This window comes from Kazachstania africana, chromosome 8 (genome assembly GCF_000304475.1).
Source record: "Kazachstania africana CBS 2517 chromosome 8, complete genome".
Lineage (NCBI taxonomy): Eukaryota > Fungi > Ascomycota > Saccharomycetes > Saccharomycetales > Saccharomycetaceae > Kazachstania > Kazachstania africana.
The window spans coordinates 103,447-128,184 of NC_018947.1; the positions used below are offsets into that span (position 1 = coordinate 103,447).

At 36.6% G+C, this 24,738-nt stretch overlaps 11 protein-coding genes and 1 non-coding gene across 12 annotated transcripts; 8 read left to right on the forward strand and 4 right to left on the reverse strand.

Annotated features, from left to right (window-relative positions):
- Positions 1-3,038: 3,038 nt before the first annotated feature.
- On the forward strand, positions 3,039-4,499 carry KAFR0H00580 (bZIP transcription factor; the record flags this gene model as incomplete). The annotated part of the gene is made up of 1 exon (XM_003958553.1): positions 3,039-4,499. The coding sequence occupies one exon, from the start codon at positions 3,039-3,041 to the stop codon at positions 4,497-4,499; it is 1,461 nt and encodes a 486-aa protein (XP_003958602.1).
- Positions 4,500-5,321: 822 nt separating this feature from the next.
- HSP78 (chaperone ATPase HSP78) lies at positions 5,322-7,946 on the forward strand (the record flags this gene model as incomplete). Its single annotated transcript, XM_003958554.1, has 1 exon — positions 5,322-7,946. The coding sequence occupies one exon, from the start codon at positions 5,322-5,324 to the stop codon at positions 7,944-7,946; it is 2,625 nt and encodes an 874-aa protein (XP_003958603.1).
- A 197-nt stretch (positions 7,947-8,143) lies between these two features.
- On the forward strand, positions 8,144-9,670 carry RKM4 (ribosomal lysine N-methyltransferase; the record flags this gene model as incomplete). Its single annotated transcript, XM_003958555.1, has 1 exon — positions 8,144-9,670. One exon carries the CDS (start codon positions 8,144-8,146, stop codon positions 9,668-9,670), a length of 1,527 nt encoding a protein of 508 aa, XP_003958604.1.
- A 193-nt stretch (positions 9,671-9,863) lies between these two features.
- Positions 9,864-11,507, forward strand: PEX29 (Pex29p; the record flags this gene model as incomplete). The annotated part of the gene is made up of 1 exon (XM_003958556.1): positions 9,864-11,507. One exon carries the CDS (start codon positions 9,864-9,866, stop codon positions 11,505-11,507), a length of 1,644 nt encoding a protein of 547 aa, XP_003958605.1.
- Positions 11,508-11,599: 92 nt separating this feature from the next.
- Positions 11,600-12,178, reverse strand: SNM1 (Snm1p; the record flags this gene model as incomplete). The annotated part of the gene is made up of 1 exon (XM_003958557.1): positions 11,600-12,178. One exon carries the CDS (start codon positions 12,176-12,178, stop codon positions 11,600-11,602), a length of 579 nt encoding a protein of 192 aa, XP_003958606.1.
- Positions 12,179-14,662: 2,484 nt separating this feature from the next.
- On the forward strand, positions 14,663-14,745 carry KAFR0Htrna10L. The gene has a single exon. It is a non-coding gene; the product is annotated as a tRNA-Leu (tRNA).
- Positions 14,746-15,243: 498 nt separating this feature from the next.
- KAFR0H00630 (uncharacterized protein) lies at positions 15,244-15,660 on the forward strand (the record flags this gene model as incomplete). The annotated part of the gene is made up of 1 exon (XM_003958558.1): positions 15,244-15,660. One exon carries the CDS (start codon positions 15,244-15,246, stop codon positions 15,658-15,660), a length of 417 nt encoding a protein of 138 aa, XP_003958607.1.
- Positions 15,661-15,962: 302 nt separating this feature from the next.
- KAFR0H00640 (uncharacterized protein) lies at positions 15,963-17,714 on the forward strand (the record flags this gene model as incomplete). Its single annotated transcript, XM_003958559.1, has 1 exon — positions 15,963-17,714. The coding sequence occupies one exon, from the start codon at positions 15,963-15,965 to the stop codon at positions 17,712-17,714; it is 1,752 nt and encodes a 583-aa protein (XP_003958608.1).
- Positions 17,715-17,860: 146 nt separating this feature from the next.
- On the forward strand, positions 17,861-19,144 carry PRP3 (U4/U6-U5 snRNP complex subunit PRP3; the record flags this gene model as incomplete). The annotated part of the gene is made up of 1 exon (XM_003958560.1): positions 17,861-19,144. The coding sequence occupies one exon, from the start codon at positions 17,861-17,863 to the stop codon at positions 19,142-19,144; it is 1,284 nt and encodes a 427-aa protein (XP_003958609.1).
- A 138-nt stretch (positions 19,145-19,282) lies between these two features.
- On the reverse strand, positions 19,283-19,603 carry HSP10 (Hsp10p; the record flags this gene model as incomplete). Its single annotated transcript, XM_003958561.1, has 1 exon — positions 19,283-19,603. The coding sequence occupies one exon, from the start codon at positions 19,601-19,603 to the stop codon at positions 19,283-19,285; it is 321 nt and encodes a 106-aa protein (XP_003958610.1).
- A 256-nt stretch (positions 19,604-19,859) lies between these two features.
- SFM1 (protein-arginine N-methyltransferase SFM1) lies at positions 19,860-20,498 on the reverse strand (the record flags this gene model as incomplete). The annotated part of the gene is made up of 1 exon (XM_003958562.1): positions 19,860-20,498. One exon carries the CDS (start codon positions 20,496-20,498, stop codon positions 19,860-19,862), a length of 639 nt encoding a protein of 212 aa, XP_003958611.1.
- Positions 20,499-20,802: 304 nt separating this feature from the next.
- LEC1 (Lec1p) lies at positions 20,803-24,006 on the reverse strand (the record flags this gene model as incomplete). The annotated part of the gene is made up of 1 exon (XM_003958563.1): positions 20,803-24,006. The coding sequence occupies one exon, from the start codon at positions 24,004-24,006 to the stop codon at positions 20,803-20,805; it is 3,204 nt and encodes a 1,067-aa protein (XP_003958612.1).
- Between the last annotated feature and the right edge of the window lie 732 nt (positions 24,007-24,738).

The window sequence follows — 24,738 nt, forward strand, 5'->3', positions numbered from 1 at the left end:
GGTGCGGCAGCACGGTAGAAAATGCGAATCTTATGGTTACGAGGGCGAGAAACAGACCGCAGAACGCATGAAAACTATGTTAGAGTAGTTAGAGTTCAAAGATCTATTGCAGAAATCGATCTTGTCTTGTCGAGGTCAGGGTTCAGAAAAGGAAAGAGGAGCGTTCGATCAGAAAATCCAGGTAACTAAGGGTCGTCATGGCCCAATGTGGCATCAGACATGTTTCAAAAGGTTATAGTTTGATTGGGTTCTTGTATAGAAGTTTTCCTCTTATGCCTGTTTCAATACAGTAAGATCGTAAGCAAGAGTTTCCTAATGAGGGTACCGTAAGAAAAAGACAGAATAAAACCTGAATTGGTTAACATGGTAATGTACCTTGATGGATTTACCCAGCTGTGGATTGTTCAACTACTTATTTTCTTGTGTTCGGGATTCTAGCATTTTTTAAAATCAGGGCTTATAGTTGGAGTCGTGTGAGCACCATTAGTAGAAGGCCGATTTCAAGAAATGACGTCCACTATCAGGTAATAATTAATAGTGGTGCGACGATTTATGGCACTATGATACAGGTTCTTCCGTGTGGCGCATGTGGAGAATATGTAACAGAAAACCATTTACTTTTTTTCTCTCGACTCCTGCTGCATCAAATTTTTACTTGGCAGGTATACGATTATCCCACCAGTATTAAATTTTAATTCTTATTTAAATTTTATTCGATTAAAATTTGTTTATTATTATTCTATTTTGGGTTGTCTTTGATGTTCCAGCTTGGTTCCACAACCTTAATAAACTTAAAGTTTACGAGGTTAATAAAGTTAGTTTCGCGACTGGATACGGCTTTTGTCTCCGCTAAAATCGTAGTATGCGATGTCATTGCGTAGTTCGGGCCGCATTCAGCGCGTTGTACCGAAGATAAGTGAGTAGAGAGACAAATGGGAGAATAGTTATTTGACAGTATTGTATACTATGATTGAACATTGTCAATTGTGAAATCATGGTAATATAAGGAACTTGTGTGTCTTCTTATTTCTTAGTTGACTGTCTCGCCGTATTACTCAGCGCCAAATTGAAATTATAAGTCGATTTCCTCCACAGAGAAAAGCGCAGAGTCGCGGAGACGCGCCTGCACGGACAATGACCTCACTACTAGCTAAAACTTTTTTGCTCGAGCAAAAAAAGGAAAGGGGAACAATAAAAATTGATACGATTTTTTCTTTTCCGTCGTTTTCGTCAGACTGCATCATCATTTGTCGTCTTGCATTCCCCCCAATTAATTGACTTTGAAGTAACACAAACAAAAAAAAAAAAACGTTAGGTTATTATTTACTTAGTAGTGATTCAGGCAAGAACAGGAGATAAGAAACTTAAATCCTCCGATATACTTATTGCATTTAAGTTTTCCACGGTGACCTAGATCTCTAGTTTCACATAGGCCGCCGACTCATCTACCACAATTTGGCACTTTCTCCATATGTATTTTTCTTAGTTGAGTGGTAATAGAAGCAAAACAGACGTGGTTTCTTAACATCATCTTGCGCGCTCAGAATAACGCCAAGTGATCCATTTAACATCTCTTACCGCGTTCATTCGCACACCCACTGTCAGGCAGGCGCAAAACGCACGCACAAACAAGCATACGCACGCCCTTTCCTCTCTTTCTTCCGCAGCCACTTCTTGGTCTCTCCCGGTCAGTCTCCGCCCCTGTGATATTTTAGGAAGAATCTTTTTTTTTGAAATTCATTCCTACTGGTATTGCCCTTGTCATCCCATTCTTCCTCTCACGGCGCCGCAGAATGCCCTCCCGCAAATATATCTCAAAAACAATCCAGAACAGTAAACGGTGATGGCCACATTTGTCAGTTTTTTCCCTTCCCGGAGCGGGAAACACCTACTAGTATGTTGTTGTTTTTTTTTCGTTTCCGTTTTCTGGGTAACTTTAATAAGAATGTACGTGTGCAACTTTTTTGTCCGCCAATATCTCTGTGACTCGGGCAGCTCCCATGATTAGGTGAAGAAAACCGTGGGCATACAATTATTACTGTAATTAAATTTACAGTTAAAATATTCTATTTCCTTGGGTTTCATTCCTCTCTACTCCATTTTCTGAATGGATTCACACTCACACGCAACCAGAATTTTGAAATCAAAGAGAGAGAAACAGAAAGAAAAAAAAAAAATATTAACTGGGAGCCACACGAATAGTAAATAAACCACACAATTCCACTGAGAAGAATGGTGAGAATATCTCGGCATACATGATTAAAATTTTAAATCTTATATAAATTTTATACATATCACATATCACATATATTTGCCATCTCTCGCTATATTATATATATATATATGTATAAATTAATCAATATTCTTATTTAAATTCGAAGGAAAAAAAAACTTTATAATTATGTAACTTTCCTACTATTGTTATCTTTTGTTTGTGTTTATTTTTTTTCACTTTTTAGATTCTTTCAATTATCAATAGAAAGATCCTGTTATTACTTAAGCTAAAGGCCATCGAGAAATATTTTGTTTCTGGGTTTGTTTTGTTTGAAACAAAAATTATAAAGGCTAAAACAAAAGAAGAACGGTAGGTACTCTCTATTTTTTTTTTTTGTTGCAAACACTTCGTATTTACTCAAAAGCATCGATCAGAGTGATTACAATTATTATCTCTTTATCTTTTGATTCTCTTTAATATAAATATATTTCCTATTATGCAAAGGAATATACAGTTACCATAAGAAAGAAAACGAATAGAACCAAGAAAGCAATAACTGAAGAGAAATTTTAAAATCAAAGAAATATTCTTATTCATCATCTCTTTTATTTTATTCTTCCTATTTCAACTTCCGTCCCAATCTTAGAAGAATTGTCATATTAATTATCATCTAATCGCTCCTTTGTCATCTCTTTTTAAACTTCTTTGAAGACACACTTCAAGATCAAAATTTTTTTTTATAATCCCTATTGATTCATACTATTCATCCTTTTTTTTAATTATCTCTTTTTTTTATCTTTCTAACTTTACATTAAATATACTCATGAATGAGAATGATATTAATGCTAATTTGAATAAAACCAGCATCACGATAAAAGAAGAAGAAGAGAAAAAAGTAGTTGTTTCAAATGAAATTAAAAGAGATAATAATATAAGTATTTCAAGTATCACAAATAATTCAGATACTTTAACAACTTTACCCAGAATATCAAGCCAACCAATAATAAAAGATAAAATTGATACTTCCAACACCATAGCAGATTCTATTAGTCGTACTTCAAATGAGAGAAATTCTTTACCAAATGTAACTGAAGCAATAACAGCTGGCTCAATGGAAAAGAGTATGCGATCAAAATCCACCCCAAATTTCCCCAGTAATGTTCATAATAATCAAAAAGTATTTTCTTCACCAATAGCACTGTCTAAAACAATAGATCAACCAATCGTGAACACCCAAATGCAGCAGCAGCAATCGCGCATGTTGACGCTGTCAAATTCGTTATCAAATTTCTACGGAACGTATTCAGATACTAGTAATAATAATTCGGAAGTACAGTTGAAAAATATGTCTGCTCGACAACCAGTGCAATCTTCCATCGCATATGTTGGTAGTTCAAATACGACAATACCCTCCATAAACTATAGGAATGAATCGAAACTACAGCACAACCGTCAATTGCCCTCTTTCATGCAAGTTAATATCGGTACTGGTACAGGTGGAACTAACAACAAACCGCCTCCAATTTTAAATTCTAATGTACCGTCACAGCCAACAGCACCTCCTCCACCACCATTACAGGAGCTGCAAACTTTGAATACTGTTCCTCCAGTCCAGACTGTTGCCCCAAGTAGAGCGCAACCCACACTATTGCATCATCCTCAAAACACAATACAAGGTTTACCAACTTTACCGTCATACTTCCCTCAAAACTCTCTTTCCATACAACAAACCACTAATGCACAACAGTCCCATACTAACTATGCCAACATTTCTTCCACAAACCAAGATCCCATTTACTTTATGCAGCAGACCCAAGTACCTGCACCATTCTACCCGTATCAACAGCAACAAATCCAACCACAATCTATTTTGGAGTCTTCGGGTACGCCCGCTCCGGGAATGCTGAATGTCATGGAGCCGTACCATCAAAAGATGTTGATGGGACATGAGCATGAAAGAGACGATGTCATTGATGCTGAAGATACTACTGAAAATGAAGAATTCATGGATACTGATACGTCCAAAAGGACGCGTAAAAAGGTAAAAACTTTAAGAGATTCGAAAAGAGCAGTTCAAAATAGAAATGCACAAAAGGCCTTCAGGCTGAGAAAGGAAAGGTATATTAAACTCTTGGAAAACAAATCTGGAAAGTTTGATGAATTATGCAGAGAAAATCAGATGCTTAGATTCGAAATATCAAACTTGAAAAATTTAATATGGGAACTAGAAAATCGTTTGAAAAGTCTTAATGATCAAAATATTCAAAGAGAAGGTGAAGGATAAGATTTAGAATACTTATACAAAATACGTTACGTTATCTTATACTTTCTTGAGAAATGGACTATTGGCCAATTTCATAATGATTGCAACTTTTTTGGTGTAGTAATCAACAAAGAAAAAATACAAAAGAAAAAAATCTAGCCTAAGTATAACATTTATTGTTATATTTTATTATAATGTTACTAGATATGCTTTCTTAAAGAGATACGGAGGCGAAATCTCTTTTACGGTCGTGATGGTTGTGGTGTGTAATATTAAGTGATAATAGTATCATGTTTTTTTCCTCCTATAAGCAGGAGAAACATACTACTCTGCCCATTCTTTGCTTACATTTCATGTAATTTTTTAATTTATATTCCAGTGTTTCATATAAATTTGTATTTATTTGATATTCCATGCTAATAAAAATTTGATAAGCATACTACACCTTTCTTTTATGCTGCCATGATACTTGTTGTCATCGTTTCTTCGAACTATTTTTTAAAAATTCGATTTCGATAAGATCTACATTTTCTTATTTAGTCGCAGATGAAAAGTGTTCAAGTCAAAAATGCTGCTCTATTTGCTTTCTTTACCACGCAGCCTCTTTCTAAGTTGCAAGGTTACTTTATGATAAATTCAAATCAATTCTTTGGAAGTTTTATCATATGATGTCTTTTCACGGCAGAAACTGAATCTTCTCTTGTTTTATGACAAAGGCAAAATGGCAAGGTATCGTTCAATAGTTTTAAAATATACGTCTCCTTACAGAATAGTCAAAGGTTAGTGCTTGGACTGTCTGTCTTTTCATCAAAGTTCTTTGACGTTCTTTTAGCTTCTATTGAGATGTCATTAACCTTTGGCACGGTAAGAGACCCATACCTTCGAGCGTCGCCTGTGATTGCTATATATATATACATATATATGGATAGAGATATAAAGATTACATGGACGGGATGGATAAAAGAACTTGAACTTGCCATAACAAGAAGATATCACATTACGTTTCGGCACATATACCCATTGTTAAGGAACACATTTTTCATGCTAAGAAGAACTTCGAGTAGCTTATATAGATCCAATAAAATACTATCAAGGGCATATTCATATTCACGCCTTTTATCTGCACCCCCACGTACAAACTCAAATCCAGTCGCTAACATTCATAATGTAGGGTTTAGTGGTCTGGCCGTTCCAGATATAACCAATGCCCACGTATTACAATCAAGGCCTGCTATTGTCAGGCCCTTAATCAGTAGAAACTATGTTCAGATTAGGATGGATCCAAATGCCAAGCCAAGTCTTTCCAAGTATGCGACCAATCTAACTGAGTTGGCTAAACAGGGTAAACTTGATCCCATAGTTGGTAGGGATGAAGAAATTTCGAGGGCCATTCAAATTCTATCTCGGAGAACTAAGAACAATCCTTGTATTATAGGGAGGGCTGGTGTCGGTAAGAGCTCTCTTGTTGAAGGACTTGCTCAAAGGATTGTGAGAGAAGAAGTTCCAGATTCTTTGAAAGGCAAATCGCTATATAATTTAGAGCTTAGCTCACTGATTGCCGGGGCCAAGTACAGAGGAGAGTTCGAAGAGAGACTGAAAGGTGTTCTAGATGATGTTGATGATCAGGTCATCATATTTATAGATGAAGTACACATGTTACTCGGTTTAGGAAGCAATGGCGGTGCTGGAGGTGCCATGGATGCTTCGAATATCTTGAAACCAAGATTGGCTAAAGGGCTTCGCTGCATTTCAGCGACTACTTTAGATGAATATAAAATTATTGAAAAAGACCCGGCCTTAGCAAGAAGATTTCAGCCAATTATATTAAATGAACCAACTGTACCAGACACTATTTCTATCCTTCGGGGTCTGAAAGAGAGATATGAAGTGCATCATGGTGTGAGGATCACAGATGCAGCACTAGTCTCGGCGGCTGTTTTGTCTAACAGATATATCAATGACCGGTTCTTGCCAGACAAGGCCATTGATCTCGTTGATGAAGCATGTGCTGTCTTGAGATTACAACATGAATCAAAGCCAGATGCTATTCAGAGATTGGACCGTCATGTAATGAAAATCCAGATCGAACTAGAGTCATTGAAAAAGGAAACAGATGTTCTGTCTATCGAGAGAAGAGAAGCATTAGAAAAGGAGCTTGATAGTAAAAAGCAAGAACTAAATCGTTTAACAAAGATCTGGGACGAAGAAAAATTGGAAATCGAGTCTATTAAAAGTCATAAAGCAGATCTGGAAAAGGCTAAAATTGATCTGGAAAAGGCACAAAGAGGCGGCGATTATACAAGAGCCTCTGAATTAAGGTATTCGAGAATTCCACAGCTGGAAAAGCAAATTGAGGACAGTAATAAAAAGGATAAATCAGATACATCTCAAAATTTGTTACATGATTCTGTTACTTCCGATGATATTTCAAAAGTGTTAGCTAGAATGACTGGTATTCCAACAGAAACTGTAATGAAAGGTGACAAAGATCGTTTACTATATATGGAAGATTCTATCAAGAAAAGGGTTGTTGGGCAGGACGAGGCTATCTCTGCAATTTCTGATGCAGTTAGATTACAACGAGCTGGCTTAACAAGTGAGAAAAGGCCAATAGCTAGTTTCATGTTTCTAGGACCTACTGGTACGGGTAAAACAGAATTGACAAAAGCTCTGGCCCAATTTCTCTTCGATAATGAATCTAATGTCATTAGATTTGATATGTCTGAGTTTCAAGAAAAGCATACAGTATCTCGGTTGATTGGTGCACCACCGGGTTACGTTTTGAGTGAGTCAGGTGGTCAACTGACAGAAGCTGTTAGAAGAAAACCATACGCTGTTGTACTATTCGATGAGTTTGAGAAGGCACATCCAGATGTTTCTAAACTTCTCTTACAGGTTCTCGACGAAGGAAAATTAACTGATTCTTTAGGTCACCAGGTTGATTTCCGTAATACAATCATTGTAATGACTTCTAATATTGGTCAAGATATTTTGTTGAGTGACAAGACCCTGTCAAAAAATGACGAGAATAGTGATTCAGGCAAGATAGACCCTGAGATTAAGACCCAAGTTATTGAAGAAATGAAAAGGCATTATCCACCTGAATTTATCAATCGTATAGACGATATCTTAGTCTTTAACAGGCTATCTAAAGAAGTTTTAAGATCTATTGTTAAGATTAGAATTGCAGAAATCCAAGAAAGGCTTAATGAAAAGAGAATGAAGTTGGAATTGACTCCTGACTCTGAGGCATGGCTAACAGAGCATGGGTACGACCAGTTTTATGGTGCAAGACCTTTAAATAGACTAATACACAAAGAAATTTTGAATCCAATGGCTACTTTCCTATTAAAAGGGCAAATTAGACCAAAAGAAACTGTACGGGTTATTGTAAATGAACAAAGCAAGTTAGTAGTTCAACCCAATCATAGCGAGGGTGAAGTGGTGGACAGAGAAGAGGAGAAATGAATTCTCAGTTGCCTAATGTCAGATGCTAAATATTATTATGTATCTCATGTAAATAAACGTTTTTAAATGATTGTCTAACTGTAATCGCGAGAAAATTCTTTATATAAAAAAGTTCGAAATTTTCTGTTGCCAGGTCTTCGATGAGCTCTATATATGGGATGAGTCGTAGTACAGTCATTTAAGAACAAATCTTAGATATGGCTGGTTACAAGGCTGATACTGATGCCTTTGTATCATGGTTAACTGCTGATGCAAATGTGAAACTTTCACAAAACATCGAGGTTACACATTTCAACACTTCAAATGAAGGAAGAGGTGTCATTGCCGTAAAGGACATTGCAGAGGGGGAGGTGCTATTCGAAATTCCAAGAGATTCGATACTAAATGTTCTGACGTCAAGCTTAAGTTCTGATTTTTCAGATCTCGAGGAAACATTACAGAGCATTGGTTCCTGGGAAGGACTAATCTTATGCTTATTATATGAATGGAAAGGTAAGAAAGAGAAAAGTAAGTGGTGGAAATATTTCAACGTATTACCTTCCAGCAATGCTATGAATGGTTTGATGTACTGGAATGAACAGGAGCTGGAGCACTTGAGACCTTCCTTAGTCCTAGATCGTATTGGAAAGAAGAGTGCAAAAAATATGTACCATAAAGTTCTGACACTTGTTAAAGAGAGTAAATTTCCTGAAGTGCTTTGTAACGTAGAGTGGGAAGACTTTGTTTACGCTGCAAGCGTGATTATGGCATATTCGTTCGATGTGGAAAATGGAGAATCTCAAACTTTGAATGAAGAAGATGATGATCAGGACGAAGAAGAAAATACTGGCTATATAAAGTCAATGATTCCACTAGCTGACACCCTGAATTCAGATACCCATCAATGCAATGCCAATTTGATGTATGATGATAAATTTTTGAAAATGTATGCAATTAAACCAATCAAAAAGGGTGAGCAAGTTTTCAATATTTATGGGAACCATCCAAATGCAGAAATTTTGAGAAGATATGGTTACGTTGAATGGAGTGGATCTGCTTATGATTTTGGGGAAGTACTATTAGGGAATATTGAGCAGGCCTTGCTTGAGACGTTTTCTGTACCGAAGGAGACACTTGACATGTGTATCGAGACATTAAAGAAGGATGAGATCATTTCTGATATCTTAGAAAATGAAGATATTGTATTAGACTCTTATGACTGTTATTACGATGGAACTGTTGAGACAGACTGTGTGGTACTCGTTGTTGTGATGTCAACGTTACTACAGACACCAAATATAGCGGCGATGGACAACACTACCCTTACAATGCATTTACGAAGAGTGGTGAAGAAATGCGTTCAATTGGTTGAACGTGGATCCATAAGTGAAAGTTGTAATAAGGTATGGCAGAAGGCTGTTTCTTTCAGACTGAAGGACTATTCTAACAGAGACTTCAGTGACCCTGAATTGCAGTCCATAGATTTTGAAGATAAGTCTAAATTAAGAGCCCAAATGGCCAATGTAGTTCTTAAGGGTGAAGTAGAGTGCCTTTCAAGTTGCTTCGGCTCTTTCTCGAAGCAATTTAAAATCATCGATGACAAAAAATTGCTGGATAATATTCTAAAAAGAAAAGCAGACACCGTTACAAACTCTAAAAATAAAAACAAAGGCTGTAAACGATCCACTGAACATTATATAAATCATGGCGGAGCACTGTATAAACTGTATAAGAAGCATTACTGATTGTACAATTTCACTGATCGTCGAATTATTAAGATATACGCTATTAGATCAATTCTCGCACATCAAAACTGAATTTTGAAAAAAAAATAGAGTATGGTATGGATCTATCACTTTGGATGAATGAGATAGATATATCTCATTAGCAGTGCACAACAATAAGCGGCCGAGTTAGTGGTACTATATTCAAAAGGGGATGGACTCTGTGACCAACTTTTTCAGGGTAGATGAGCCCAGTCAAGACTCTCTATATTCCAGGGAATCTCAGTCAAATTATGATGGTAATAAGGGTGGACAGAATACCAGGTCAAGTGACAATGTAAGTAACCCATCCGCCAAACTTAATAATTCTGGCCGGCCTCCCTCACAGGTAGGTTCATTGCAACAGGCTATGACCGACACGCTTATTGAAAAGGTGATAGCAATGGCTCTTCCTCCAACGACAGAAAATGCAAAGGATACGCTTGCTACCCGAATGGCGTATAGCAAGACGAGGCCTAGTTTATCTGTACCAATTACTAGCAAAAATTTTATAATGATGAACTCCAGATTGAGCATACCATTTATTCTTATCAATGAAATAATTAAAATATTTGACTGGGAAAATATTCCATACACCCTCTCGATACTGCTAATGTACACTTTTTTGGTATTGAAACCAATTATTACAATTACCACAGCACCTTTGTTTTACATCTTATTTGGTATTATGGTTCCACAGTACATATATATTCATAAACCTAATGATTGTCCTCTACTGGACAGAAATTTGAACCCAGCTCAGGGCGCTCCACTAAGAAATCCATGTCTTCCCGAGCCCACGCCACAATTTAGTCAAGAATTTATTCTGAATGTTACCGATTTACAAAATCATATGCTTCTATATGTCATGCTGTATGATTTCATATGCTCAAACTTGGAAAAATTTGCATACTTCACGAATGAGCAGATTTCATGTGTAGTTTTTGTGACATTGTTAGCTTTTGCGTTACTTAATGTCACTCTTATCGAGACTATATGTGGTCTATTACCTATTAAGTTATTATTTTTGATTGCAGGTTGGGGATTTATGGCAGTTATGCATCCCGCCCTACGACACTCTGTTCTTGCTAAAATGCAATCAAGCTGGTTGGAAGAAAAACTTAATGATTATAACACTCGATTTCAACACGCTATTAAGGAGAACCTAAGGTTTGTTGAGGCAAGAGAGCAAAAGGTGGTCGCCATTTTTGAAATTCAAAAATACAAAGAAAAATATAAAGAATGGCGCTCCATTGGTTTTTCAAATGATGACTATAGTCTATTTTCCGGTATAAGGATCAATGAAATTGATATTTCCAAACATTGCGTTAAGATATTGGATGAAGTTGAACCGCCTATTGACTGGGAATGGTCGGAGGGATCGAACTGGATTTTAGATTTAAAACCAAAAGAATGGGTAGCGGAGAGATTTATACAATATGTGGATATAGACACTGAAACAAAATGGGTGTACGATGTAGATTTTAATGGCTGTCGTGGTCAGTATAGAAGAAGGATGTGGACAAATCTCTGTTCTAGGAAGTGTGAGAAGAGAAGAGATAGTGCTGCAAGCATTGTGACGAAAGGAGCTGATGGCAAATACGAACATGGTACGCCCGTTCTTACAGAAGAAATAGTGAATCCTATGAGAAAGGAAAAATTATCGACGAGTCATTTACACGGGGTCACTCTCCGGTCAATGTCTGGCTCTAATCCAGATTCTTCAAGACATTCAGTTCAAAAATCTCAAGATGACGATGAATCCGAGCCATCAAGCATTATACAGGAAATAGCAAGTACGGTTGACATTGCGCTTTGAACTATATGAAATTCCCGCAATTAATAAAAAAATTGGAAGAATATATTACACTATTTATGTACTCAATAAATACAGAAGTTATCCTGTCATATTTATCTTTTCATGAAACTGTCTAGTGACAAAGATGATAAAGAACCTTGATTCTTGCTTTTTCTTTCATCCTCTTTCTTTTTTTTATTGAGAAGGTTCGAGAGGGAATTCATCTTTCTCTTTTTGGCTCTATCTTTGGCTGAGCTTTTAATTACTTTCTTCTTATCTTCCAGGAAGGTCTCTGATTTCAGTTTTCCTGAAGTTGCATCCACATGATGCGAGTGCTTGAGCTTCTTCGGCACTTCTATTTCAAAATTTGATGTTTTTCGACAGTTTAAGCATTCATACTGGAGGGAAGTAGGGGCAGCTTTGTCATCTTTATCATATGGAGTTATCACTTTCATTGACAAATTAAATGTTGGGACAAAGAGAACACCGCATGTACCACAAAACTTCGAATTTGCATCTGTAATAGACGTCGGTAGAGTTAATCGATATTTCTTGGTACTATTGTAAAAGCTCTTCAAATACAAACCTGACAATTCTGGAATTCCGACAGCCGGTAGCAAGTGCAAAAGCTCATACTCCTGTCTGATGTGTCTGTCTCTAAACCTTTCAGTCTGTTCTTTATTGAGAGACATACGGCAGTTGTGGGATTCACTTGTTTGAAATTTGTTTGTATCATCTGTGATGAGCTTTTTCATCACATTTTAAGTTTTGATGCACCAAGAAAAATACGTATAAGAGTTATTAGAAAAAAATTAACTGCGGTAATGGCCAGTCGATTATAAGAAATGACAGCTACTTCTTGCAGTTGGAACAGACGGATTCTGATCATCTTGTAGAGAGCTCATAGATAAATATAAGAGTGATTGGGTTCCTTAGCGTGATCTGCCGCATTTGTAGGTATATTACAAAACTTACAGAAGGAAATAACTCGACAAGATTTAGAGGGAATAACCGAGGTTCTTTGGATAAGTTGCTACTCGGTTCTTTTACCCCTCTTGTTTTGTGGTATACACGGTATTTTGGCGGTTGGTTCTCTCAAACGGCCTCATCGAAAGCTTCCACATGTGCGAGTCGATAGCATGGTAAAACTACAGGCAGCAGAACCTAATCCATGTAATGGGCTTCGAATGCCACTCTCCTGTAATCCATGGATCCAAAGTGTTCTTTAAGTGCAGCATTTACATTATAACGGAGAACAGTGGTACTAAGACATGTTCCCTCTAGGAAAATAAACTGGATCTTAAAGAACGTGCAGCAAACATTTGAGAATAGTATCTACGCGTCCTTTTCGGTAAGGAGCCATGTAACGTTGTTCCTGAATGTAATCCAGAAATAACAAAATTTGCCCTGAGAAAACTTGCAAGAGGAATATTAACTGTAGCGCGTGAAACTTCAATTGCAATTGAAAATTTTAGTGGTGTCCATTACCTAATCATTTAATAATGTCTTCAGGTGTATAAGCCTCTTTTTTTCTTGTTGAGGTAAAGGAGTTGTGTGTAGCAGAGAATTGACCATTGCGGTATATATCAAGATTACTGTGCCGTTTCAGCGATGCATGATTAACGTATGCAGGAAATCCACTGGAAAGTGTTGCCGATTACATCTTTAGATCTCCTACACATTCCTGTCGATACTGCATTTCTACTGTTTTCTTAATGCCCGGCCGTCAGCGCCGATACAATCGGTCTCCAGCTAAAGAGATCATTGGAAATTACTGGAAGCCTACGAGCAGAGAAAGCATCAAGGGCTCGCAAGTCTTGTTTGAATGCCTTTAGAGCACGAATGAGGGAATTGTAGCATTCTTTACATGTTATAATGTGGCCTCGTGGAAGAAGCTTAAATGTCTTTAGAGAGTTGAGTAAAAGTCAGCCTTTTTCGTGCGCAAATGAGCCTATGTTGCTACCGTAAACTTGGCATTTGTCTAATAAGAGAAGTTTACTAGGGATGATTTAACATTTATCAGAATACAACGTCCCGTAAGAGTCTTATTTCCGTTTATCAGTAGCATACGATTTAAGGTTTCGCCTTTAAAAGTGGTATCTACGATCCATTGTATTCTTATCTTGTTTCAACCACGTTACAAGAACTTTGTGCACTCAGGTTTGTCATGGTTAATCTTTCTTCAACTTTCATTACTTGATATTTAGCAAAAATATACAGCCTTTCAATATGAGAAAAAATTCTTTTGGAAGCAAAACATTAAAAATTTACTGTCTGCTAATAAAACTCATGAGAGATATCATAGCTTGCATCTTTGGAAGATCTATAGACTATCAAATTTTATATCAAGTAAAACAAGGTAGAAAGTAAGGCATCTCCAATTGATATTATTGAATGACGCATACAGTCACATCAGCTTCTATGGATTTTGGTTAGATGGCATACCCGTACAAAATCAGAGTGGTAGCACGAGCAACCTAATGCAGTACGGGGAAAATTATAGCATATACTCAATGGATCCCATGCCGTGAGTTGGCTATGTGCAGAATACAAGAAACCCCTGCTACTAAATGAAAGTAAATAACGTATTCGAGAACTCTGCATAAGACCTCACAAAAAGATACGCAAGCCTGTAATAGTTTGGTTCCTGGAAAACACATTCGACGGACTCAATTATCTTAGAAGCAGTCTTGAAATATCGTTAGGACATACTAGAAGTACCCATGAATGCGGAGCTGATAAGTAAAACCCGAACGATCTATAGAATGCCATATTGAGAACAAATGCGACAAACCCTTTTATAGCGCCGAATTCTTCAATATGGATAAAGTTGCGTCCATGAAAAGTTTTCACTAATATTAGAATAGTGACAGTGAAGGAAGATCAGAAGATGATCCCTTTATATCAGCGTGCATTATTTGGTATAACCACTGATTAATAGGAATTACTTTACTAACTTGACTGGCCTTTAACAAAAATGAACACAAGTAATGAAATTAAAATAAAGGGATCATCTTCTGATTTTCCTTCACTTCATTAAGCAAATTCAATAATGTGAAATATTTACTTTAATAAATTGAACAGTGGGTGTCTAGGTTTTGATTCTGAAGAAGCAGTTGCAAGAACCTAAAGCGTTATGTTATATTATCTATGTTGTTACCATTGGAACTACATATGGAGGATTGGCCGAGTGGTCTAAGGCGGCAGACTTAAGATCTGTTGGACGGTGTCCGCGCGAGTTCGAACCTCGCATCCTTCATTATTTTTTTGATGCAGTGGCCTTTTGATCTGGTAGTGACAGCAGTTGTGTATTCCTATATATCATCACTCGGCATCACCAAATCATTAAATGGTATGTATGACACTTTTAAAGCAGTTTAAGAGAATGCTTTATTTTAGAAAGCAGCTCAGAAGTTCATCGGAGATTATTATGGAAGAACTGGCTCAATCCGAAACTGAAAAATCCCAAACGCTCGTTTATAAGCTCTTTGATGAATTGGTTGGTTCAATTGAATCTGTCTTCGCTCTGGTAGGTGTAGTCTTTCCAACAAGGCACAAATAGTGACAGAAAGTAGTTACTTACGCGAAAGGTTTCATTAATTGCTTTAAAATATATCTTTCACAAAAGCTCCGGAGACCATCATCGTCGAGCACAGCAACCGTTTCTCCATCTAAAAAGAGTTATTGTAGGGAGAGGCCGTACAAGAAGTGGCTAGACAATCAAAATATCTTGGTTACACTCGAACTAACGAAAGAAATGACGAAATTTACAGCTGACAAGGATCAGTTCTCCTCGATCAAAATTGACACGGTTGTTCCACCGGACAACATATTGGATATGTTGATTATAGCCGGAGTTTGCCTACCATCGGTCTGCTATTTTAATAGAGATATTTTAACTTTGACACTGTCACCACTTAATATGTTCATTCCACAGCTAGGTAATGGTCTACTACGTCTTCTGAATAACGACTCTGTTCTCATTTCGATAATTATTCTGGAGTTCGCCGTCCATTTGACAGAGTCCCTAGTGTTTCTAAGACCGAGACTAAATTACTACAACGTCCCTTCGAGGTGTGCTATCAAGTGGTATTTTTGGGGGATTATTGAGGGTTACTCTCCCGTCAGAAGAATAAATCGTCTTGCTTCTTCAAATTCCTCGAAAATTCAATAGGAAATTAAGTAATATATGCAAATAACTGAACGTTTATAAGATAATTAAATAATCGATGCGATATTTAACATGATTCATGTATGATTGACGGCTTTCGCATTAGCAGTTTAGCGAGGTTTTTTTTAGAATAAGATTGCAATCTACAAAACCATGCAGTTCAAACTAAAAGAACATTGTCATATTAGTTGAGCTCATATTTAATTGAGCTACCGTTTTGTGCTGTATCAGTCTGCTATCACATACCCCATATTTGCTACATTCCTGAAACTAAAGCTAGCGACAGCTGAAATTCTCGTCCAATAATGCCTTCAGTCACCTCTAAGGTTAATAATTTTTCACCAAATATCTACAAGTCCATTAAACTATGCATGCAGCCCACTCCTGAAGATAGCAGCGATGCTGTTTCAGTTACAAGTGACATAACGTACAATAAACCCTATGGACCGCCTTTGAAAAGCTATCCTTATAAGAGTTTCAAACCTTGCGTTTCCTTTAATACTGTGCCAGAAAGAAATAAAGAGTTTGATACTATAGATAAACGTTATGAAACCGATTTCCAAGGTGTCCAGTTCCCAAGCGATTACACGATGGATGAGTTTTATGATAACGAAACTGAAACAGAAAATAGTCAATTTTTACTCAACAATAGATACTTACTCAATGATATGGATTATGTACGACATGGTAGAAGTCATTCACCCCCTCCAGCCAGGAGAAACAATTATGGTTTATTAGGCACTCACACCAATAATAAGTCTTTAGAGCTGACGAAGATGTTCAAAATTGCAGAAAATGGAAGAATTGTTAGAGAGGACTATCCAAGTAGATCCACTCTAAAGAACGACTCCTTAGTAATTACTAAATTTTCACCAGATAGGAAGAAGTTATGGAATGAAAGACAATTACACCTGGAAGACAAGTTACAGAATAAAGAACGAAGTTTTTATTTTTCTAAGTTACTATTTGACGGCCAGCCAGCTAAAAAGACTAAATCAAAAGGTATCGAAGGCGATGGCTATACTCCGTTGACAAAAGAACAAAAGAGAAAGAATCGCATTTTGAATGAGCATATTGGATTCTACAAGCCAAGAAAGATATTGTGCTATATTAGTGGAAGAAAACATACATGGGTTGCGTTAGACTGGATGGTTACAGAATTCGCTCAATCTATGGATCATCTTATAGTCGTAACAAGGCTTCCACCTTTAAAGACCACTGGAGTTGCTTCAGACTCTGATTGGGCCCCAGGTTATAATATGTTTGACATTAAAAAAACGCTAGCTTCACTAGAATTATATGTTGAAAATTTGCTTCATAGATGCAATAATAAAGCTATTAAACTAACAATTGAAATCACAATTGGAAAAATACGAAAAGTACTTATCGATATGACAAATATCTATCTTCCTGACCTTATTATCACTACAACTTTGAACATGCAATCATATGTAAAATGGAGATCAAAATATGTCTCTGATCTATTGTGTACAGTGTTTCCTATACCAATAATCGTTCTCCCAGTATTACTGATGAGTGAATTTGAATATGATTTACAATTTCCCTCATCTCATCAGGCAACCATCGAACCAGAAAACAAAAATGTCGATTCAAAGATTGAAAAACTGGATAAAATACTGAGAAGTTCGTTCCTATCGGCACCTAAGCCAAAATCTAAAGCACCTGTCACGAGTACAATTGCCGAAAATATCCAAAAACCGAAGTCACCTGTAATCAAAATATCCTTCGAAGATCAGAACCGCCTGGTTCCAGTTAAGTCAGCCGAAGCCCAGTTTACAGAACCCAACAAATTGAAAAATCCTTTTCAGTCCAGAAAGAGTACTGATTTGGATTTACGTAGGGTCAAATCCAGTGAAGTGCCCTCAAGGAATACAGAAAGTGGCGGACTCTTCTCTTTCTGGAAGAAACCTAGTAAAAAGGGAAGTGTTTCTCCATCAAGAAGGCTCAGCTTGTATGACGAAATTACCTGGGATGATCAAAACAAACATCCAAAAGAGAAGAAAAGAACATTACTCGGCAAGTTCACAAAGCATTAATGACCTTCTTCCAAATTAAAGCCCACTTTAGATATTTAATGACATTTTTATATATTATTTAACATTTTTATAAGGTATGCGAAAAATAATTCATCTATCAAAAGTTCACCGTTTTATATTCAATGACTACGAAATAAACATTACATATGCCACCAAAGAAGGATGACAAACGTGGCTTGAAGACGGAGTTACACCCTGCCTTGCGATCTTCGAATTTTACCTTGATTAAAGAGCAACAGCGTGAAGTAAATCCATATTTAGCAACTTCAGCGAAGAATTCAACGCCATACAGGCATAAGTTATTAAGATTTCATAAGCCAGGTGAAGTCAGTGCTATTATTGAACGTCAAAGAGAGGAAAGAAAGACTGAGGATATCAAAAGGCGACAAGATGCATTAAGACTACAAGAGCTCGATAAAAAGAGGAATGAAGAAGAAAAGTTGAAAATTTTGTCAGGCGAACTGCCTGATCTGAGTATAGGAGAAGATAAGTTCCTCAAGAATAGTAATGATATCCCTGATACAGTTGAATGGTGGGACAAAATCTATTTGGATCAAACTTTTAATATTTTACAAAAGTATGAGGATGAAACCTACAATTCTGATGATGAAGATGAAGATGACGAGACCCCTTCCATATCCTATGTCCAGCATCCAATACCTATAAAAGTCCATGATATACGTGTGCCATCTAAAGTGTATTTGACTAAGAAAGAACAGAAAAAGCTGAGGAGAGAGAAAAGAAAGTTGAAAAGGGAAGAAATCGAAACTAAAATCAAATTAGGCCTTCAACCAAAACCTGAACCAAAAGTCAAAGTAAGTAATATGATGAATGTTTTAGAAAGTAACCAAAATATAACGGATCCAACTAGTTGGGAAAAAACAGTGAAAGAGCAACAAGAGGAGAGAAAAAGGAAGCATTATGAAATGAATGAAAAAAGGCATGAGGAAGCCATTAAAAAACGTAAAGCATTGCATAATAATCAAACTCTAACTTCTGCTTATAATTCTACCATGAATAACTGTTGTAAAATATACTGGTTCAAAAATGTACAAAATCCAAGGATAAGATTCAAGTTAAAGGCCAATAGCAAACAATTGTCCCTACGTGGGGCATGTCTGCGTGTTAAAGACGAAGGTTCTGGCATAATTATTGTTATTGGAGAAGAAAAAAATTGTAACTTCTATGACAAATTGGTTATGAAAAGGATTAAATGGGATGAAAGCTTTGAGGATAAATCGGACAAGACAGGAAATATTATAGCTATGACAGGGAACTATGTGAAAAAAGTTTGGGAAGGATACTTGGATTTTGAGGTCATTAAATTCCCCAGAGGCTGGTTTATGAAAGTGTGTGAAACAGAAGAGGCATTGAAAAGCACGTTGCAACAATTCAATGCTGAGAGTTTCTGTAATTTTTTGATCGAATAGAGAGAGTAGCAGATTATTTTGAAATAGGAAATTCATCTCATTAGTATCTTATATAGGAGACGGTACCTAGTTTATATAGGCTATATTCAATTTCATTCACGATTATTTACAGGATGAAGCATCGAAAACATGTTCCCTTCAGGATTCATTTATTTTGGCCAAAATTTCAGAATCTCTGAATAAAATAACCTCATCATCGTTGTTCAATTTGACAGTGGAGCCACCAAATTGTGGGATTAAAACCTGATCACCAGCTTTAACTTGTGGGACAACCTTTGTGCCGTTAGCATCAGTGAAACCTGGACCGACAGCTAAGACAGTGGCTTGATTTAACTTTGAAACGTTCTTTTCAGGTAAGAATAAACCAGATGCAGTTTTTGCTTCGGCTTTAATTCTTTGAACTAAGACACGGTCCATTAAAGGTACAATTGATTTTGCAGATTTCAACAATGTGGACATGGCTTATATATTAGGCGTACTATGTTGTAAGATATTCAGCGCTGACTTACGATGAATGGTGCAAATAGTCATACTTGAAATTGCATCAAATGAGAAGTCAGTGGAAATTTATAGAAAAAACCGATTCGATATTGAATCGCCATAAACGATTACAATCACGTGATTTGATAAAGTTAGATAGTAATATTTGAATTATACAGATAGACGCCATAGCTATGAAGCCATTCTAGATGCATTCACTGCATCAGAGGCATGTTTATAATAAGTCATCTAAAGTTTGGGCAGAATCCCTCTTTATTAGCTCGAGCATTCCTTCCGGTAGTATTGGCTTATTATTGGAATCGAGAACGTATCTAAATGGCATTTCGGTTGCTTCATACTTGTTGAACCTGAATTCTGGATAGTCTATGAATTTGATATTTTCAAAGTTGATCCCCTTCTTCACTATAAGTTGTGTGGTTCTCACAGCAGTATCGGTGGTCATTTGTTTGTCTCCAAGTCTTCTTCCCACTAAAAGTTCTGGATATTGCCTCTTTAACTCGCTTGTACGATCTCTTGGTGGATGATCTCCAAGAATGCCACCGAAAACGAAGTAATCAAAATCATTTACTTCTGCAGGTTGCAAATCTGAAGTGGCTCTTGGATCTAAAAGACAAACCCTTCCATGTTCCATTGGCTTCAAAGTTGCGAAGTCCTTCTCAACGTGTCTAAGGTCCTTAGTTGTCCATTGTAAACCTAGTGATAGCAGCTTTTCTGGGATGTCCTTCTCGGTAGTACTTTCAGGTAGAGAAGATAAGATTAAATTTTTAGCACCAACATCTCTTATTATTTGGGAATACTCCAGAATAACCCATTCGCTGAAACCTTCGTCCATATGCTCAATGATGTACTTCATGACTGACTATTCGTTTCCTTTTAACTTGGCCCTCCACTGACTCAAAGTGCGCTATTCAAGATGGGCATCGATAGCTTTATTATTTCCAATTTTTTTTCAAATCAATGAGAGTCGCTCGACATAGAAAAAGACAGTATAAAGTAGTTGAAGTGACAGAAAGTCATGGCTACTTAGTACTGAGAATCTGTTATTAAGAATTGTGGAAATGTAAGGGCAGCGCATTGCCAGATCTCTCTTTTTCTGATTATAAATGACTCAACTAGAAGTTAATGCAAATGCCATATTCTATAGTCTATATATAAATTTAGTCTAGTGGTTTGAGAACCTTTCTCAAACAGTCTTCAAAAAATAAGGATCTCACTTTTTGAATTTCCTCCGTGGAGCTGTTTTGATTTAATAGCTTCTCGTACTTCTGTTCCAATTGAATCTCACCTTCCTTTTGTAAATAATCGTAATCGGCAACATCCAGATCTAGATCCACTAGTTCACTGTCGTGAACACCGAAGGTAATCGTGCCCTTCGGAATCACCATAGAATTAACTTGTTCCCATTTTCTTTCAAGCACTTTATTTGCATGATCATTGTTGAGATTTGGATCAGATTCAATTTTAAGATCTAACAATTTGCTATACAGTTTTCTTGCCTCCAACTTTTTGTTAATGACTTCATCCACTTGTTTACGTAATAAGGGTACGTCGATTCTTCCGACTTCCGCAGATAAAAGTGAATTAAAGTCTATTCTTTCTTCATCTCGTCCAAATTTACTAACTTGTAAGAACTTTATTATTTTCGCAATCCAAGTAACAAAACCTTCAAAGATACCTTCTGTGTCATTGATGTAAACATCGTGGACAAAGTCAAAAAATGAATCTTGATGTTTTGTAACTAGATTGTTAATACTGTCGATGATGCTAAATTGTGTTGAGGTACCCACTTGTCCATTGATAATATCGTCCATCAATTTGATTAGGTCATCCATAAATCTTTGAAAATTCTTTAAGGCAACATCTATTCTAGCAACCTTGAAAATTTTTATCATTGGTTCATAAATTAAAGAAATAGTTGCTTTTAATAATTGTGACAGTTCTGGATCCTGCCATAATTGGCGCATCAATCGTTTATCATGTTCTTTGATATACAATTGGAAAAGCTCTTTAATATGTTGGAAATATAAGCTGTGGGAATCAATCTCTCTTCCCTTTATTTTCCAAAGGCTGTAAGACTCTATCAATTCATCAACTGCTTCTGGCAAGATAATCTTTTTTTCAGCACTTTTCATTAAAATAAGTAATACAATCGGCATTCCTAATGTCTCCGATTCTTCGTGGATTAAACCCATATCAATTATTTGATCACTTGAAGGTTTCTCAATCTGGAAAATTGTGTTTTTGAGACAAGTAATAATCAATCTTGCGTATTCTGCATCGTCATTTTTTAAGATGTTATCTTCTAGTTTTTTAATAATATGCTTTTGACTCTTCAAATCATCGGTTAAAATGGTGGAAAACATTGTTTGAAGAAGAGATTGTCCACCAAATGGTTGAGCCATGAATAAATCCATCATATTTTTCATTATTATCATAGGATTGGTAAATCGCATAATCTGTTCCATAATTTTATATGGCATTAACTTATGTAGTCGTCTGATTTGCGTATAGAATCCATAACTGTTGTCATTTCCCAAAAAGAGTTGATAGATGATGGAAGAGAGGTAAATTTTAGACCATTCAATAAAACCTCTTGGTAAAGCTGAGAGTTCAGATATTTTATTTTTGGTTTTAAGCTCAACCATTAATGACAACAAATAGGCATCATCTTTTAGTAATGAAGCTTTAAACTCCTTCATGGAGTCTTGTAATTTTAAGGATTTTTCCAAAGCTAGCCTTTGGAATTTTAACTGATTTTCAAGATTGTTAATATCGACCAGTTCCCTGTTTTTTATATCCTCCTTTATCTCATTATTAAACTCTGTTTCATTAGCGACGTGACTGGACAAAAACTCTTGGAAAACATGACTTTCTGATACTTCTTTGTCTTTACTTAACGTTCTCAAATACTGTCTTAAAGATGTTCTCATTTTCTCGTGAGCTAGGCAACTCGTCTTCTGGTCTGATACATCATGAAATATGCTATCTTTATCACTTTCGTCATCGTCATCATCGTCATCATCAAATTCTTCCTCATCCTCTTCCTCCCTTTCCTCTCTTTCTTGTTGTTCCTTTTCATCAGTCTCTACTTTTGCTAAAGGTTCGTTGAGATCTGGCATACTTTGTGAATTCGTTTTCGTTAGTGGCTGAGAATAGGATTCTTGTAAAGAACTAGTGGATTTGTTACTAGAGCTTTGCAAAGACATAGTTTCAGTTTCAAAGCTGTTTATAATCCGCTCCACAGGGGTGGAAGGCACTTTATTATTCATATTGTTTATAACGACCCCATAATCAGGCGCCGTCACCACAGAAACTGATTTTTTAGTCTTATGCGGTAATCTTGGAAATTTCTTACCAGGATATATACTTTTCAGATCATGAGACAATTGCTTTAAGTCCTGATAAGATTTAGCGACATAAATAATCGTTTCTTTATGTTCAGTACTTCTAACTTTGATCAAATAGCGGTAATGCCTTTTCTTGGAGGTGGTAGTACGAGTAGTAGTCCCAGTAAGCGACAATTTTGACAAGAGTGCAGTTGGCGAATTTGAGACGTTAAAGGCATTTTTCATCCATTTTGAAGTTGATGAAAAAGATTTCATTGGAAATGAGGAAGTTACAGATGGCTTTGAAGAGTTCTTCTTTGTTTTCCCTTTGTAAGATAGCATTGATGATTCAGGTATTACTGCGACAATATTAATATCCCATCCGTTAATAAACATTGGCTCAGTGGTAACGAGTTTTTGTAAAGTTTCCTTTGTTGGAATGGCGAAGTCTTCTACTTTTGATCTTTTCCTGACGTTCTCATTTTCTAAGGTAAACTTATCTTGGCTGTAATAAATACCTTCGTGTCTTGTACCAATACCTGAGTTGAACAAGAGTAACACTATCTTATTTAATTTTTGGCCAATTTTTTTTCTCTTCGTTGATTGTTCCCTGTCCATACTATCACTGAAACCTAGAGTCATAAAATGCTCGAAGAATATTTGAACTTTGGTCTGCCAAAAGGACTCATCAATTGATAAATTTCTTGCAAATAATGGAAACGACATTATGAATTCTTGTACGATATAAGACAGCATGGGAAACTCAGTAGTGTTGCAATTCCTAACGATGTCACTTTGCTCTTCTTGTATCTTTTTCGAAGGTGATCTGGTTACATGACTTATTGTCCTCTTGATAGGGGAAGTATGCAAAGATTTAGCCACAATTTTGGGATCATCTTGTGTGAATGGATAGCCAAAGTTGCGTAATGCTAATGGATTATTAAGTTCTTCCAGTTCCTTCTGTAACTGGATTCTTAGTAATTCTCTTTTCAAATAATGTTCCTCAATGGGAGAGAACGGTTGAAAATCTGTCATTGTGAAGTATTTTAGCTCTGCGGAAACCCAGAGTTCTTAGCAACAGTTTTGTGAGCGGTGATGAGTTTGATATCTTTACAGCAAATAAACTCTGTGCCAGAAGTATGTTTATCTTGCTTTGAGAACTGTTGTGAATGTATATAATATCTCTGATTCTACAATATTTTTCAGCCTCGGAATTCAAGGTTATTATCATATAAGTGTCAAAGACAGTATGTATATATATTACAAGAACATTGGCCACTCATTTCGCAGCGTTGCAGCGTGTATTGACCAATTATGGCTGAGGTAACATCCAGGTTACTAACTGACAGATGGAAAGAGTGAAACAGCGGTCAAAGAGGGTTCGAAGAGCTGCATTTAGATCTATCAAGCAATTCAAGAAACATCGATAGTTATTCAAGGATATCTCGTTTGGACGGCAGCAGCCCAGTCACATAACTCAAAAAGGTGATCAATGAGGCGGAACGACTGGTATCTTCCTGGGAAAACTGGGAAAAAGCCATCTGGACAAATTACTGGATTCCAGCATGAATTAGGCAAGTCTTGGAGCCCTTGTAGATTCTACAGTAGCTACAGATATGTAAATTGACATAGGTGGCGGTGGTTGTAGTTGCCACCGTTTCGATGACCATCTCTATGGTTTTACATTCCATGAAATAAAACGCTATTGGTCTGCCCCGAAGCTTCGCCAAAGATCTCAGCAGATCAAAATCCCTCCCAAGACACTTT